We start from the raw sequence: 18702 nt of genomic DNA, 5'->3' as shown, positions 1-18702 counted from the left end.
CTGTTGGTGTTTCAAATGTAAAATGCAGTGGCCGTCTTGGCTGCCAGTTTTAAAAAAAAGTTACTTGTAAGATTTTCCCGTTAAAAGTCTAATGTAAGGTTCCAACCGATGAAATTAATATTTCCCCTTTGGCATATAGGGTTTTCATAACAGGGCGCATTGACTCAGGCCTGGGGGACTTCTGGATTTTAGTCATATCCAGCTAACTCCATGTTGGGGTTATGTGCATCCGGTCCCCTGCTCCAAAAGGTTGTGTCATGCGAAATCTCAATCTGGGAGGAGTTTTCCAAATTATTTTCATATCCTGTGAGGGAGTGGCTGGTTGTTTGAGTGCAATATTGTGACTGTTAAACACTATACCTTTGAAACACACTAGGCACGATAGGTGGAAGAGGGTTGGGGATGGGGGTTAAAACATTTAATTTGGGGAATGACTCTGCAGCATTTTGTGCAAGCCCATGTCATATTTTTTATGGGTTAGGATACTGGGGCATCCAAGTACTGAGGTGGAGCACTTAATTAACATAAATAAATTGATTTAAAATTGACTATTGCTGCACGGTTTCCCAGCGGTCGAGAAACCCAGCAGTGAAAGGGAAGCGGAAACAGCAGGCTCCACAAGAGAAATGCCTGTTTCTGCATTCCTTGTGGGCCAGCTTTAGAAGCCTCATTCAGCTCTGTTGCCAGCCTTACCCTCTGTCCCCCACCCTTACAGACCTCCCGATTGCCACTCTCTCTGCCTTCTGATCGTGATCTGTCTCCCCTGGTTCCAATCACGGCATATCCTCTCCCAGACCCACCCTACATCACAGCCTACCTTTCTACCCCCCCCCACCACCAGATCGCGGCCCACCTCACTCTCTCCTCTCAGCCACGGCATACCCCTTCCCTCCCTATCACGGCATCTCTCTTTCTGCCCCTCCTAATCACGGTCTCTCTCTCCCCCTCTCCCAATCCCATGTTCTTCCCCCATAGCAATCACAGCCTACCTCTCTCCCCCCAACTCCTGTTTGTGCCCTCTCACCCCGCTACCTGATATCAACCCCTCTCTCCTCTTCCTGACCCCCGCCTCCACCCCCGATCACAGCCTACCTCTCTCCCCTTCTTCCAATCGTAGCCCCTTTCCCCATCACGGCCTACCTTGCTCTTTTGCACTCAACCCCCTCCCATTTGTGGCTTCACCCTTCCTGATTTCGGCCTCTCTCCCCTCCCTCTCAATTGCAGTCTACCTCTCTTCGCCCTCCCTAACATGGTTTATTCCCCCCTTCCGCTGGCCAAAAGGGGATACAATGGGCCATTCTCATTTACCCAAGAGTCCCAGGCTGCGAGCTCTTGCTGCTGTGATTCCGTCCCGGCTGTTTATTCGGCTGGCTACCAGACGGAAAACAGAACAGAAGAAAATTGATGAGATCTTGCCATTAAGTCTGGCTTTGCTGGGTTTTTCAGCCGTTTTCAAATTCCCTCCATGCCTCCCTATAAACACTGGGGTCTAAGAAACTCCAGACAGCCATCTTTTAGATACATATATATCCAAGAAGGCTTACTAAGCACAAACAACTGAAGAGATTCACATACAATCAAGACGTCTGAAAGGGTACAAAAAGTCTAGCACAGAAAACAGTACTCACTTGTGGGAAATAAACTGTATTTAAAATTTGGTTCCAAGTGTACTTAGCAACTGAACCATCAGGGCACTTGCGTCATTATTAACTGCTAGTGGTAAGCTGTACAATGAAATTATTCAAAGTTACTGCCTTAATTGAAAAAAAGTCACTTGACCAGTACAAATGGGTATCCTGGGTAAGGGCAAATAAATTCCAAAATTGAGATTGGATTCGAGACACCAACTTCTACACTTCTCATCAAAGAATGTGTAAAACAAAGTTATATGTTATCAAATAGCTTAGGTGCTTTCAGAAGAAATGAGCACATGAGAGAAAAGGAATACAAAGATATGTTGAAGGACTGAGATGAGGTAGATGGAATGAGGGCAGGCCTGTGTGTAGTAAAAACACCAGAATGACCGAGTTGGGCCCCTGTTTCTGTGCTGTATATCCTGTATAATTCTCCCCCACTTTCTAACCTTGTTTGTGTCGCTGTGGCCCTTCACCCTGCTTTCCCAATTAAAAGCACAAAGCTCCAGTGAAAGGCCTGCCCCATAAAGGAAACGAGAGTTCTTCATGATGTAAATGACTACAGGAAATTAACTTATAATCTAAGATCTACTGTCTGACTGAAAATAACACATGATTCATGGTAGTTAAACAAGGCTCCCAACCTAAACAGGAGTCTGAAAAAGGTGGCAATGTGTACAATTTGCTGGATGAGGGAACCGGTGCCTCCTCATGTTGCCACTGTTGCTGTAACAGTTTAGTACTACCTCTCAGCGCGCTGATAGCTGGTAAATCTCGAAGGTTTAAAAGTCATGTACAACATGAAAGATTAAACAGAACTAGGTCCAAAGATTAACCATGCAATTAAAGAGACAACATGGGCAGCTGAAGCATTTACCTATACTGCTAAATCAGGTGAAAGGCATGTTAACAAGTGGGTTACTTTATCTTGTTGTTTACCCTGCGTCTATTTTGTTAGGTTTGGGCGGCGGACTTTGCTGCTATGGTCCCACTTCCAGATGGCAGTCTCTGGAACATGTGGAGCTTTCTCCTCTTCCTACCCCTTGTTCTGCTTCTGGAGGTTTCTATGTGGGATGGCAGTGTCAGGGGTCATGCTCAACAATAACTGCCTCAGTAAGTGATACGCTTAGTTTTGTTCCTTTGTAATTATCTCTTAGGGGCAATGAAAGAGTCACTACAGCAACCCAAGTCCCTATCAGAACTGGGATATCTCCATATCTGGCACCAAGAGGAAAAAAAGTTAAGCGATCCAAAACAGTGCACCTCACATTCTCATTGACAAGTAGTTTAAATCTTTGAAAGTTAGAATTATCATGCTTGGAAGGAGCCATGATGAAATAAACAATGAATTGGAGGAATTATGAAAATAAAAAGTCAACTGTTAAACTGAACCACAAGAACACGGCAGTTGTGCCACAGACAAAAAGGACTGGCAGTCACATGACCCCTCCTGTATCTGTCTGTTGAGGATGAAACTCATTGACCTTGTCTGAAATAGATCTGGGGAGAATCCATTGAAATTGAAAGGAGCACCACTGCATATTGACAAAAGGTTCTGGAGACAGACTGACTCATAGCCCAAACCAAAATGAATAGGAGTGAAGTAACACCATTATAACAGAATGGTTCCCATTCAGACATCAATAGATAGCCATGATTTCCATATCCTGGTCCAATGTGTGGTCACACCAGGGGAGAGTACCATGTGTCACCTAACAGAAACTTTAAAGTAAAAACAAGAAATGCTGGAACCACTCAGCAGGTCTGGCAGCATCTGAGGAAAGAGAAGCAGAGTTAACGATTCGGGTCAGTGACCCTTCTTTGGAAGATCTATGGACAAGTACACCGAGGTCCCTCTGACCCTCTGTACTTCCTAGGGTCCTACCATTCATTGTATATTCCCTTGTCTTGTTAATCCTTCCAAAATGCATCACCTCACACTTCTCAGGATTAAATTCCATTTGCCACTGCTCTGCACATCTTACAAGCCCATCTATATCGTCCTGTAATCTAAGGCTTTCCTCCTCACTATTTACGGCACCACCAATTTTCGTGCCATCTGCGAACTTAGATATGCCTGTGCATTTGCCACAGTTTTGCCTATTCACTTAACCTATCAATATCTCTTTGTAATGTTACGCTCCCATCTACGCTGCTTTCAATGCTGCCTACCTTTCTGTCATTGGCAAATTTAGATATGTGGCTTTCTATCCTAACATCAAAGGCATTAATAAATACAGTGAGTAGTTGAAGCTCCAACACAGATCCTTGCAGGACATTAGTCACATTCTGTCGAGTATCTATCAATTATCCCTATTTTTTATCTCCTGCTGCTGAACCCTTCCTAACCAGGTCAATAATTTTCCTTCAATGCCATGAGCTTCAACTTTAGCTAGCGGTCTCATACCTCTATCAAATGCCTTCTGGAAGTCCATATAAATAACATTCATAGACATTCCCCTGTCCACTACTTTAGTCACCTCTATAAAAAATTCAATCAGATTGTCAGGCATGACCTACCCTTTATAAATTCATCCTGGCTCGACTCTGACTGGGAAATGTTGGTACTGAAAGAGATCTGTTGTGTGTTGTTGTATTTGTGGCGTTGCTAGGGGATTCTGGAGAAAGTTTTAGACCCTGGATAAAGTCAACTAACAACTCTTTATTATTTACATTCACTATATACACTCTCCCCAAGCCTCAAAAGCTAGCATCCTCTGTGTTGCTATCTCTTCTTCTCCTCAAGCCTATACCATGTGACTGTTACAGCATCACTCTTATATCACTCTCAACCTTTACATCCTTATACTACAGGACCTTACTGTTCTTGCACATGAGTCACAGAAAATTAACATGCAGGTACAGCAAGCAATTAAGAAGGCAAATGATATGTTAGCCATTTTGTTATTCATTCATGGGATGTGAGCATCACTGGCAAGTCCAGCATTTATTGCCCATCCCTAATTGTCTTTGAGAAGGTGGTGGTGAGCTGCCTTCTTGAACCGCTGTAGTTGAAGTGGTACTGGTACACCCACAGTGCTGTTAGGTAGGGAGTTCCAGAATTTTGGCCCAGTAATAGTGAAGGAACAGTGATATAGTTCCAAGTCAGGATGATGTGTGACTTGGAGGGGAACAGCAGGTGATAGTGTTCACATGCGCCTGCTTCCCTTGTTCTTCAAAGTGGTAGAGGTCTCAGGTTGGAAAAGGATTGAAGTATAAGTGTAAAGAAGTCTTACTACAATTGTATAGGGCCTTGGGGAGACCATACCTGGAGTACTGTATACAGTTTTGGTCTCCTCACCAAAGGAATGATATTCTTGTCTTCGAGGGAGTGCAACAAATGTTCACTAGACTGATTTCTGGGGATGCAAGGATTGTCCTAGGAGGAGAGATTGAATAGACTAGGCCTATAATCCCTAGAATTTAGAAGAATGAGAGAAAACCTAAGTGAAACATATAAAATTCTTAAGGGCCTTGACAGGCTGGATGCTGGAGGATGCTGGGGTGTCTAGAACTGTGGGTTCTCATCAAGGGTCTTAGAATAAGAAGTCAGCCATTTAGGACTGAGATGAGGAGACGTTTCTTCACTCAGAGTTGTAAATCTTGGGAATTCTCTACCCCAGAGAGCTGTGGATGCTCAGTTGTTGAGTATAAACAAGACAGATTTTTGGGTACTAAGTGAATTAACGTACATGGGGATAGTGCGAGAAGGTGAGAAGGTGGAGTTGAGGTAAAAGATCAGCCATGATCTCAATGAATAGCGGAATAGGCTCGAAGGGCTAAATGGCCTACGCCTGCTCCTATTTCTTATGTTCTTGAGAATCTAATCTAGGCTGACCTCCAGTGCAGTACTGAGGGAATGCTGCACTGTTGGAGGTTCTGTCTTTCAGATGAGACATTAAACCGAGGCCCCCATCTGCCCCCACAGGTGGACGTTGTTACCACCATCGTGGGAGGAGTGCACAGTCTTTTCTAGTTCTACTTCTCCACAGGTCACAACATCTATTTAACTGTTTACCCGGTTACCGATACAGCCAATCAGATAATCTATTTTGTATCTGCAGAATAAAATACGCCAACCAGGTTTCTTGAATAAACAACAAGACTTAACCAGTAATGATGCAGAGCATTAACACACCAATTAAAATATGGAAGTTCCCTTTTTAAAAATTCCACAATTACACTCACACACCGACTGGAAAAAATAGAGAAATTCACTCTGCAGAGGTCTGTTACAAAAAAGAAACAAAAAAAAAACTACTTTGCCAAATACTTGCTAATTCTTGACGAAAAAAGAAAGATATGGCAGGAAGTCAGTTGTCCCTTTTTTGGTCTGGCATCCGGGTATACGGAGACGAGTCACTAGGATTGTTTCAGAAGCAGCCGTTCTGAAGATGTTGAGAATTATTTGAGTAGCCTTTCTAGGAGAAAAGTGGTATCAGGATTTTTCCACCAGCACACACTTGAATCACATGATTTTTTTCCAGTTCCTCAGGAGCTAGACAGCACCAGGGATTTTTTCCATAAACAACACTGAATCTTGACAGGATTTCTTCAAAAAAGTAGAGGAGGTGAGCTGGGTGATATCTTTTTCCTGGGCAGGAAAACACCAACTGTCTTCAAACAGTTCTCACCACAACTGAAAACAATGCCTAATCCCCAAACAGAGAGTCGACCTCCTGACCCCCATAAACCTTGACATGTGGCTTCTCTGTAACCATTTTTCCCAAGTCATCAAGGGTTCTGCTGTTTTCTGAGCCCAAATTACATGTGGCCTCCAGCACCGGTGGCTTTCAAACAACATCTTATCCTGTCGGTGAACTTGGTTAAAAAAAAAACACATCCATGGAATCTTACCAGTTTTAACACAAATTCTCAAAAAAAAATTAAAATAATGGAAGCACTTTCGCAACAACATAAAAGATCCCATGCAACTATTTGAAGATGTGCAGAAGAGGTTTGCTAGCTAATATTGTTCCCTCAAGTAACATCACTCAAAAGATTATCTGGCTACATATCTCATTGCTGTTTGTGGGATCTTGCTGTGCAGAGATTAGCTGCTGTGATTGGCTACATTATATCAGTACCTTAATTTCAAAAGTAATTCATTGGCTGTGAGTTGCTTTGGGACATCCTAAAGTCATGAAAGGCGTGATATAATTGGAAGTTCTTTATATAAGCTTTCCCAGTTTATTTAGTATCGTGAATTCCTCTCTTATTTCCCTTCAGGTATTGAGTGGATCCCAACAAAAGTGCGAACTGCAGTTTCAAGTTATTTCAATTATTCCTACACCTTTGGTCAGCTACTCCTGGCTGGCATAGCATACGGAATCCAAGATTGGCGATGGCTTCAGTTCGCAGTGACTGTCCCATTTTATGTCTTCTTCCTCTACTCATGGTAAAATGCAGTAATCATTCTGGTAATATAAGATAGCCTTGTAAACACCCTTTTAATATGAGTGCAGCTTTGTGGAGGAATGCACTGCCTGCTATGTTACTGAACCATAAGACAGGACCCCTCCAGGTTCAGTTTCTGATTCATGGTGAGTGTTAAAACTGGCCAGAGGATAGTAAAAAAATAGCTACCGTTCTTCCTTTTGATCAGTATCCACTGACCTGTGGAAATAATATGCACATGGGGATGCCCCACAGTCCAGTCGCCTGCCAACACTCAGTATTAAGCTCAATAATAAGAAGGAAAGAGTGTTGTTCTGTAGGGAAATATGGCAGCCCATATGTGTACAACAAGCTCCCAGATATCGGGCTCCGTGGGGGGGTGGGGCCAGAACATTGCAGCAGCAGCGGCCGACCATTGAGCCCAATGCCGGGCCCGATCTTCCGGCGGTGGCGAAGCTCCATGGCGGCACCCCCGCCACTCCTCGACGAAACCCAACTTTAGATATCGAAATTAACTTTATGCATACATTTAAATCCAATTCCCCGCGATCTGACTGTCAGATCCGCATCTTCAGTGTGATGGGAGGCACTTGCGCGCCTTCAGGTTACCGTCCAGGGAAAGCTGGCGCCACCAAGGTGGGGAAGGGGGAATCACAGCAGTTTTAGTGTTGTGGGGAGTGGGGGGGGGGGGGGGGGTGGGGAGGTTAACTCTGCATTTTTAGTGTGGGTGGGGAGGGGTGACCTCTGCACTTTGTGCACTTGTGAAGGGGGGAGAGGAGTCAACTCTGCACTTTGTGCAGTAGGGGGGCGAAGGGGGTCAACCCTGCAATTTCAGTGTATTGGGGTGGGGGGGAACAGGCCAAACATTTATCTTTAATGTAGTGGACGGGGAAATGGCACAACTCTGCATTCTCTGAGCAGGGCTGGCAGCCCTTTACAAATGGCGCAAGCGCCTGCACAAAGACAGCTGATGACGTTCACGGCATTGCCGAGGCCGCCCCCACTATCTGACTGGGGGGAGGGGGGGGGTGGGGAATGGGGCTACTGCCCTGCATATATAAATGATCTGCTGTGCTCAAGATCGTGGCGGTGTGTATAGGTCGCCATTTTTGTTAGCCAGCAGGAAAATAAAATCCAGCCCTTCATGTGTCTTTTAATTTAAGTACTGAAGTTCAATTCGACAGGGAGCAGTTACCTAGTACTTTCACAGACACACAGAAGAGTTATCTGAAGACATAATTGGGTAAATACGATGCTACTACAGCCTTAAGCGATTCAGAGAGTCCGCCAGGTCCTAGGTTTCATTCCTGATTTGGAAAGAGTGTGTTGATCTCATCCAGCGCATCAGTAGAGATGTTACTATTGGCCACATCACTCCTGAGCTTGCAAGTGGAAAATTTGGTTTGTCTGCTGCCACCTTAATATACTTAGTTAGTCTAGCTTAGAGAGATTCCTGAGTCTTCTGAACTTTGAACATTAACTCTTTATTACATTCTAAATATGTGCAGCTTTACACCAGACTGTGTGACTCCTCTGAAGCCACACTGCATCTCCCTCCAGTCTCTCTCATGTGATGTCTTACATCATGGTGGTGGGAGGTATTCTTTCAGACCCTTATACTACATCTCCCGCCAAGTCTTTATCCATTTACATATTTATACATTCATTTGTATTTACACATTCACATTTTTGTTTTTACATACTACATATCCCTTCCAAGTTTATGACATCACAGATTCAATCTGTCACGAGGCTTCACGACGCTCCCTGACCGTGTTATTGTCAGATGTGGAAGATTAGTAATTTTTCTCTGAACTCTTGTTTCTTGACTTGGATGGCCTTCACTGAGATTTGCTTTCTGAATTTCAGGGTCAACATCTGGTTCGTTCAAATGTATGACTGATAGACGTCTTTGATGAATAGGAATAAGATTTCTCCTGCTTCTTCTTATAGTACCTTCTGAAGTATGTAGTAAATAAGATTTCTGTTGCTTGTCATCTCTCTGGATGATTACTGCTTCACTGACTTGGTCTCATACACATACCTTTTGTCCTTCAGTCAACTTAGGTTGGATCCAGGTACAGTATTTCTTATTAAGAGGTGAGGTGAGAGTGACTGCCCTTGACATGAAGGCAGCATTTGACCGAGTATGGCATCAAGGAGCCCTAGCAAAACTGAGGTCAATGGGAATCAGGGGGAAAACCCTCCGCTGGCTGGAGTCATACCGAGCGCAAAGGAAGATGGTTGTGGTTGTTGGAGGTCAATCATCTGAGCTCCAGGACATCACTGCAGGAGTACCTCAGGGTAGTGTCCTAGGCCCAACCATCTTCAGCTGCTTCATCAATGACCTTCCTTCAATCATAAGGTCAGAAGTGGGGATGTTCGCTGATGATTGCACAATGTTCAGCACCATTCGCGACTCCTCAGATACTGAAGCAGTCTGTGTACAAATGCAGCAAGACCTGGACAATATCCAGGCTTGGACTGATAAGTGGCAAGTAACATTCGCGCCACACAAGTGCCAGGCAATAACCATCTCCCACAAGAGAGAATCTAACCATCTCCCCTTGACATTCAACGGCATTACCATCGCTGAATCCCCCACTATCAACATCCTAGGGGCTACCATTGACTGAAAACTGAACTGGAGTAGCCATATAAATACCGTGGCTACAAGAGCAGGTCAGAGGCTAGGAATCCTGAGGCGAGTAACTTACCTCCTGACTCCCCCAAAGCCTGTCCACAATCTACAAGGCACAAGTCAGGAGTGTGATGGAATACTCTCCACTTGCCTGGATGGGTGCAGCTCCAACAACACTCAAGAAGCTCGACACCATCCGGGACAAAGCAGCCCGCTTGATTGGCACCCCATCTACAAACATTCACTCCCTCCACCACCGACGCAGCAGTGTGTACCATCTACAAGATGCACTGCAGCAATGCACCAAGGCTCCTTAGACAGCACCTTCCAAACCCGCGACCTCTACCAACTAGAAGGACAAGGGCAGCAAATACATGGGAACACCACCATCTGCAAGTTCCCCTCCAAGTCACACACCATCCTGACTTGGAACTATATCACCGTTCCTTCACTGTCACTGGATCAAAATCCTGGAACTCCGTCCCTAACAGCACTGTGGGTGTACCTACCCCACATAAAAAAAAATTATAATGATAGGCTTGTTGCTTTCGATAAGACTTTTCTCGGTAAGTCTTGAACTCTCTGTTAATCCTGGTCTTCTAGCCCTGGAAGTAACTTTTTGGGTAGGATTGGAAGTTGTGTTCTAAGCTTCCTTCCCATCAACAGTTCTAATGCTGCTAAGATGCATATCAATGGAGTAGTTCTATAGTTTATGAGTGCCAATTGAAAATCTTGATTTTTCCTTAACAGTGCTTTGACAGTTCTGACTACTCTCTCAGCTTCTTCATTAGATTGTGGATATCTAGGGGAACTTGTAAGATGTACAAAGCTACATTTTTCCGCAAAGTGCATGAAGTAGTCGTTTGCAAATTGTGGTCCGTTATCGGAAACTATCTGGTCATGCACCATGTGCTGCAAAGATTTCTTGTAACACTCGAATGACTATCTCCGTTGTCATTGTGTACAAATATTTGTCCTTTGATCCACCTTCAAAAATAGTTGATGACAATCAGGTAGGATTTTCCATTAAACATAAATGGATCCACCCCCAGATGTTCCCACGATCTGGTTGGGAACTAGGTCGACATAAGGGGTTTCCTCTGATTCTGTCTGTGCACTGAACTTACCTGGCAATTAGAAATCATTTCTGCTGTAATCTCTCGATATTCCCAGCCACTACATGGACAACTGAGCCCGTGCTCTACATTTTGTTATACCCATGTAGCCCTGGTGTATTTTCTCCAAGATGTCTACCCGGAGTGACTCTGGAATCACCAGCCTCTCATCATATAACAGCAAATCATCTGCAATTGTAAAGTGTCTTCTGTGTTCGAAGAAGGCCAGCCTTGCTTACAATATTGGTGGATATAGATGCATTCTTCATCTTGCATCTGATCATGATGAATTTCCTGGAGTTTTTTTGAACTTGATAGTTATTGTGATGAAGTAAACTGAGAATATGACTCGATTTCATTAATAAAGTTAACTTCCTGTTGTGTAGGATCATCGACAGTAGCTCTGTCAATGCATCTGCTGTCATTTGTTGCTTGCCCTGCCCATATACAGTTTCGTACGTGAACCTCATTAGCCTCAACCGGAATCTCTGGATTCGCAGAGGCATCCTAGTGTGTTCCTTTAAATCAAGTAAGGAAAATAAAGGTTTGTGGTCTGTCTCTATGACAACCTTTAAGCCGATAATATAATCTGAGAACTGCTCACAGCCCATGTGACTGTGAGAGCTTCTTTCTCTATGACAGTGTACCTGATCTCAGTCTCAGACAATGCTCATGACACATAATAAACCGGGCTTTGACATCCATCTAGTTGTTCTTGAAAAAGGACTGCCCCTATCCCTGTAGATAAGGCATCTGCTATAATTGTGGTTGGCGGTGAGGAGTTACAATTGGTAAAATATCCAGTGAAATCAGCATCTCCTCGATCTTTTGAAATGCTTGCTCCTCATGTGCATTCCAACACCATGCCTGAGCTCTCCTTAATAGTTGTTGTAAGTGCTCAGTAACTTGCACTATATTGGGTAAAGATTTCGCCAACTGATTGACCATTCCAAGAAATCGTTGAAGATCTTGGACAGATGTAGGAAGTGGGAATTCACTAATGGCTCTTGCCTTTTGCAGGTCTGTCATTGTGAAGTTGCTACTAACAATGTGTCCTAAAAAATGAATTGCTGTTTTTGAAAATTGACACTTTTCGTTGTGTCAGGCCTTCTTCTTGTAAATGATTCAAAATCGCTCTAACCCTCAAATCATGTTCTTCAATGAATTCACCATGAACTAAGATGTCTTCCATATGGCATATTATGCCTTTAAGGTCCTGTAGAATATTCGAGATATTTCTTTGGAATATTTCTGGTGCTGATGTTATAACTGAATGGTAAATGTTTAAAACAAAATCTTCCGAATGGAGTACTGAAGTTGTCAATAACCTTGACTTCGTATCCAAAGGAACTTGCCAAAAGCTACTATTCACATCAAGCTTCATGAACATGGTACTTTTGGATAACTTTGCCAAACTTTCGTCCACTGAGGACATCGGATGAACTTTTCTTGCCACAGCCTTATTGAGTTAAATGTACACAAATGCGAAGATTACCATTAGGTTTAGGAACTGGAACCATTCCTGAACACCACTCTGTAGGCTCAGTGACAGAAGAAATGACTCCCATCCCAGTCATCTCTTCTGGCTGATGTTGGACTTGCTTCATTAGTGGGTGTAGTATCTTCCTAGGCATGAAAAGAGAGACTGGTCTAGCATCTTTTCACAAAGTAATACTATATTTGATCTTCAGTCTTCCTGGACCAGTAAATAATTTCGGGAAGTCTTTTCGGGAATGACTCCTGGATTCTTGTTGCTTAATTTCTTCCACTTTTCTTATAAGATGAAGCTCTTCTACTGAAGAGAGAGAATTCTTGATTCCGTAGAACATACAATGTTTCTAATATCTGCTTTCTCTTGTGCTGGAGTGTTGCCTGTAGCTTTCCCTTGACTTTCTGTTCAATCCCTCCTGGGCCATGTAACTGAGTTTCTGTTGGTTGCAGGTAATGCGTTGATAACCACAGTTCTTTGTCTGATAAGACCGTCATGTCTCGTTTAAAATTTGTGATATGTCCATTGACATATATCTGCTGACCAAAATGCCTGATTTTAGCATCATCGATCTCAACAAGGAAGTCTTCTGATTTCCCTCCTGATAGAGATTGTTCAAATTCATTAACAACTCTATGCTTGAAGATTTTTTCTTTCAAACCTGTGGGAGTAGAGATTTTACTTTAGTACATCTTCCCAAAATGGCCAATTTTCTTACAATGGAAGCATTCTGCTTTGTTTGCAGGACACTGTTCACGCCTGTGAGTCTTTTTGGTGCCACAATGCTGGCAGGGTTTCACTGCTTCTTGCACGCACCCCCTCCCCCCACCCCCCCCATAACCCCCCCTTCTTTTCTGGTGCTTCTTTTACAGCCCTCTGATGAAGGAACTGTATGGTGGCTGAAGGTTTCCTGAACCAAGGTCTTTCTTCACCTCTCAGGATTGCTCTGCTCTTCTTCCGGACCTCTGCTTGTCTCACCAGCTGAATTGCTTTTTCTAGGGTGAGGTCTTCTTTAGACTACAATAAATCTCATAGGGATTCATCAGCAATACTAACTACAATGCAGTCTCTTATTAATTCTGCTTTTAGGTCTCCATATTCACATCTTTCAGCTAGTGTGTAAAGGTCATTAATAAAAGCATCAACTGTTTCACCTGGTTTCTGGACCCTTTTGTTAAATGTTGCCCTTTTCAGAATCATATTGCTCTTCAGGTTGAAATAGCTATCAAAGGCTTTTAAAACTTCATCAAATTTATCTGATGTCTCATTAATGACTTGTCTTGCAATAACATTGTCTGCTATTGCCCCAATGGAATACAGCAATGTGTGAAGCTGCTCTGCTTCAGACTGGCTGTCTAATTTGGAAGCAATTCTATATCTCAAAAAACTTTTTTGCCAGAATGAGCAATTTTGGGTTTGATTTGGTTCTTCTGTATGCCCAAACCTCTCTGGTACTATGAATTTAAGATCCATGGCTTTCTATGCAGCTTACTTTATTTTAAAATTTTCCCTCCAGTATTGGAAGTTGCTCACACTTGTCAACCTCGTGCTGACTCCCAGTATGGTCACTGTTTCTCCTTTCTGCTATACTCCTTTTACACCCTTCACTTAGGATCGAGTATTTGCAGTCTCTTCTTTCACTGAATCTGGTCGCCACCTGCAATGGCACCAACCTTGGATCTACCCTCACGAAGGACTTTCTGTTTTCCCGAGGCAGCCTGCCTAGTGCTGTTTTGAACAATTTTTTTTTTTTGCCTCTTTACAAGTTGCTTACCAGACCCCAGATCGTTGCTTGGTTCTCCGGCTTGAAGCCTGTGATTGCTGGACCGGAATTTGTTTTCACAGACACCTCTGTGGTGCAGCCCTAATGCCCCTACAAGCCAATTTCCCGACTCTCCATGCCTCCTTCGTCCACGGAACAGCTCTGGAGTTTTTTCTTTTCACTGCCTCTTCTCGAGTTCTGCAGTTTTGGCGTTTTTTTCAGGTCAGCCTTCATCAAAGTATTTCTTCAAATTCCATCCCTGGGTGTTCCATGGTCACCATCCCACCACTGTTCACCATGTTGTACGTTTGGTTTGTCTGCTGCCATCCTAATATACTTAGTTAGTCTAGCTTAGAGAGATTCCTGAGTCTTCTGTACTTTGAACATTAACTCTTTATTACATTCTAACTATGTACAGCTTTCCACAAGACTGTGTGACTCCTCTGAAGCCACACTGCATGTCCCACCAGTCTTTTGTACATGTGATCTCTTACATCATCATGGTGGGAGATATCCTTTACACAATCTCAATCATTAACCCTTTCAGACAATTATACTACAGAAAAACAGGAAGGGCTCCCACTCCTAATTGCTTTTTAGCAACCCATACTGAAAAATGCAGGCATGTGAGACCAGAATTGTTGGATTTGGCTGCAATTCCTACCTCTTAGTGAAATAACCTCCTAACTCACCATCAAAGCTGACACATAAAGTAAGACTGCCTGGCTGAATTACAGAAGGCTGCTGTCACCTGAAGAATATATTATAGTGGGGATCAGTGGCTTGGGGAGGGGAGGAGAGGGAGAAAACTGCAAAGAAAAGCACTCTGAAGTAGCACTGTAAATTTATCATACTCAGTACAGGAAAATGTTTGCTTAACAATTAACACAATACTGTCCTGATGAATTATCCTCAGCTACTTTGGGAGTGTTTCTACTGCTGAGGTGCTATTTATGATCATACTCACAGGTGGTTCCCTGAGTCTGCTCGTTGGCTCATTCTAAATGACAAGGCTGACTTAGCTTTGAAACAACTCAAGAGGGTGGCAAAACTGAATGGCAAGGAGGAAGAAGGAGAAAAACTCACCACCGCAGTAAGTGCTGATATTAAAAAATGTTTTACATATAGTCATCGCAATTGGCACATCATTGAATTGGTGTTTTGTGGCTCAGTTAGTAGCACCCTCGCCTCTGAGTCTGAAGATTGTGGGTTTAAGTTCTGCTCCAGAGACCTGAGCACAAAAATCTAGGCTCACACTCCCAGTGCAGTACTGAAGGAGTGCTGCACTGCTGGAGGTGCCGTCTTTCAGATGAGCTATTAAACCAAGGTCCCACTTGCCTTCTCAGATGGATGTAAAAGATCCCACGACACTGTTTTGAAGAGCACGGTATCCTGGCCAATATTTATCCCACGACCAACATCACTAAAACAGATTATCTGATCATTATCAGATTGCTATTTGTGGGATCTTGCTGTGTGCAAAGTGGCTGCCATGTTTCCTACATTGCAACAGTGATTACACTGCAAAAGTACTTCATTGGCTGCAAAGTGCTTTGGGACATCCTGAGATTGTGAAAGCAGCTACATAAATACAAGTCTTTCTTTTTTTTACAGTGTAGGTATTTGGATGATACATTGCTTTCTACTGACAATCTAGGCTTTACAATCTGCTCAAGTTTCAAATGAAATTTCCACATTTTGGCCATGGTTAAAGCTGCATAATCTCAATCTCTTCATGCTGTTTGACTGAAAGTATGCTATAGAATAATAGCATAGAAATGCTCAACGCATTCATCTGGATTCCCTCTCGCCACAATTTTAGCAGAGGTGTTATTTCATTTTAAACAGAGTTAAAATTATCACAAGAGACTCTCCCAGGGTCTCAAAGCCCCTCCCAGCCTTTCAATCTCACTTTAATCTTCAGACTTTTAAAAACTAAGCACACCTTCATAACAAGTAATTCCTTGGTTATCACACACTTTGGAGCATTGGGTAGATGTGATAAGGCACTGGATAAATATACGCTTTTGCTTTTCTTTTGATGCTCCCCCCTCCTTTCATTTATTGGCATCCTTGGTCTCATCACTGTTTCTGACCTCAAGTAGAGTTCTTTCATCATGTATGATTGTGAAAGGTGGCTTCAAGCCCTTCAGTTGCTCTTTCGTACCAAGCACTTCTTTCACAGTTAACAATCCCTAATCCTCTATAAAATACATGTCCTTCCAGAACATGAGTATAGCTCCTGTGTCTGAGGACTTGTTTCCAACCCTCTCTCACACTCGTGGGCAGGACAGTAGCGAAAACTTGTCTTCTGACCTCTTAATGCTAGCCTCAAAGTCGATTCATCCTGTTGGTCCTGGTAGTATTTCTAGTCGCCCTATTTTAGTAATACTTCTTCCCTTGGTGTTCTTCTGAAGGTTCCCCTTCTTATTCCTTCAAAGCTGTAAAGGTACCATCCTACATTCACTTCCTCTCTGTTGCACTCTCATCTGTGATAAACAAGTCTTCTACTCCAATGCATTCTTTCCCATTCTTTCCATCCTACTTCAACCTAAAATCTAAGTGGACCTACAATTCCTGCCTTACCACATCTTGTCTTTAACCTTGTCTTTAACCTTTAACCTTTGTGAAAACCTTGGCTAGTCATGTAACTTTCTCAGTTCTCTTCTTAATAAGACTGAGACATGGAGTAATCACATGGCTGGGTATTGCAATGAATGGGACATGTTCAGTGCTGATGTGTCATATCATTGTGTGTGTATGTTCCCAAAGATTCTCAAGTCAAATATGAAGAAAGAGCTGTCAAACACCAAGGAAACGTACAGTGTGCTAGATCTGTTCAAAACACCCATCATGTGCAAGACAACCTGCTGTTCCATGCTTATTTGGTAAGTTATTAGATAATGTGGTCTCTTAACTGGGTAACAAGATAGTTGTAACATGATAGCTATCTACAGAGGACATCAGAAGGTTGGGATGAGGTGGGGGATGTAGGTTGTGGGGTGGTTTGATGGTATGAAAAGGAACAGGAATAAAGGGAACGGACTGAGGAAATGGGTTGTTATGGTTCAAGTTTTTTGATGCAAATGCTTGACGATAATTTATGTAAGCAGACTGCACCTTTTATAAGTGGAACCTATGGCTCTAACAATCTCCCACACCAAGTTAACTTAGTGGGTCTAAGAATGAATCCCAATCTTGGTAAATTTTTATTAGCATTCATATAAGATGCCTGCTTTTTTATTCATTCTTTAATGTGGGCGGCCCTGGCAAGGTCAGCATTTGTTGCTCATCCCCAATTGCCCTTGAGAAGGTGTTGGTAAGCTGCCTTCTTGAATTGCTGCAATCCATGTTGTGTAGGTACACCCGCAATGCTATTAACGAGGGAGTTCCAAGATTTTGACGCAGCCACAGTGAAGGAATGATGATATAGTTCCAAGTTAGAATGGTGTGTGACTTGAAGGGGAACTTGCAGGTGTTGGCGTTCCCATGATCCTGCTGCCCTTGTCCTTCTCGGTGGCAAAGGATGCAGGTTTGAAAGGTGCCATGGCGAGTTGCTGCAATACATCTTGTAGATGGTACACACTTCTGCTACTGTGCACCAGTGGTAGAGGGAGTAAATATTTAAGGTGGTGGATGGGGTGCCGACCAAGCGGGCTACTTTGTCTTGGATGGTGTTGGGCTTCTTGTATGTTATCGGAGTTACACTCATCCAGGCTAGTAGAGAGCATTCATTACACTCCTGACTTGTGCCTTGTAGATGTGGACAGGTTTTGGCGAGTCAGGAGAGTTACTTGCCTCAGAATTCCCAGTCTTTGACCTGCTGTTGTAGCCACAGTATTTATATGGCTGGTCCAGTTAAGCTTCTGGTCAATGGTAACCTCCAGGACGTTGATGGTGGGGGAATTCAGCAATAGTAATGCTGTTGAATGTCAGGGGAAGATGGTTAGAAACTCTCCTTTTGGAGATGGTCATTGCCTGGCACTTATGTGGCTCGAATGTCACTTGCCAATTATCAGTCCAAGCCTGAATATTGTCCAGGTCTTGCTGTATTCAGGCACAGACTGATTCAGTATCTGACGAGTTGCGAATGTTACTGAACATTGTGCAATCATCAGTGAACATTCCCACTTCTGACCTGATGTTACAGAGAAGGTTATTGATGAAGCAGCTGATGATGGTTGGGCCTAGGAATCTACCCTGAGGAACTCCTGCAGCGATGCCCAGGGGCTGAGATAATTAGCCTCCAACTAGCCTCTAGCGACCACAATCATTTTCCTTTTGTTTTAGATATGACTCCAGCCAGTAGAAAATGTTCACCCTGATTCCCATTGACTTCAATTTGGCTAGGGCTCCTTGATGCCCCAATCGGTCAAATGCTGCCTTGACGTCAAGGGCAATCATTTTCACCTCGCCTCTGGAATTCAGCTGTTTTGTCCATCTTTGGACCAAGGCTGTAATGAGGTCTGGAATGAGCGGCCCTGGTGGAACCAAACTGAGCATTGGTGAGCAGCTTGTTGCTGGGTAAGTGCTGCTCGATAGCACTGTTGACGATACCTTCCAGCACTTCGCTGATGATCGAGAGTAGACTGATGAGGCGGTAATTAGCTGGATTGGATTTGTCCTGCTTTTTGTGGACAGGACACACCTGGGCAATTTTTCAC

General features: G+C 43.4%; 2 protein-coding genes across 2 annotated transcripts in view; one reads left to right on the top strand and one right to left on the bottom strand.

The window, feature by feature from the left end:
• The window catches only part of tm7sf2 (transmembrane 7 superfamily member 2), a 558775-nt gene that overhangs the window by 116207 nt on the left and 423866 nt on the right, over positions 1-18702 (bottom strand). The window lies entirely within an intron of this gene.
• Positions 1-18702, top strand: part of LOC137355871 (solute carrier family 22 member 6-A-like) — a 30000-nt gene that overhangs the window by 3342 nt on the left and 7956 nt on the right. Inside the window, exons 3-6 of the mRNA XM_068021477.1 lie at positions 2593-2747; positions 6864-7032; positions 15008-15131; positions 16811-16926. Of these exons, the coding sequence (XP_067877578.1) occupies positions 2593-2747; positions 6864-7032; positions 15008-15131; positions 16811-16926 (564 nt within the window). The remainder of the gene's footprint in view (positions 1-2592; positions 2748-6863; positions 7033-15007; positions 15132-16810; positions 16927-18702) is intronic.

Source organism: Heterodontus francisci, chromosome 44 (assembly GCF_036365525.1).
Source record: "Heterodontus francisci isolate sHetFra1 chromosome 44, sHetFra1.hap1, whole genome shotgun sequence".
In the NCBI taxonomy this organism is placed as follows: Eukaryota; Metazoa; Chordata; class Chondrichthyes; order Heterodontiformes; family Heterodontidae; genus Heterodontus; species Heterodontus francisci.
Note: the sequence above shows the minus strand (reverse complement) of the source record. Positions and strands in the feature narration are given on the sequence as shown.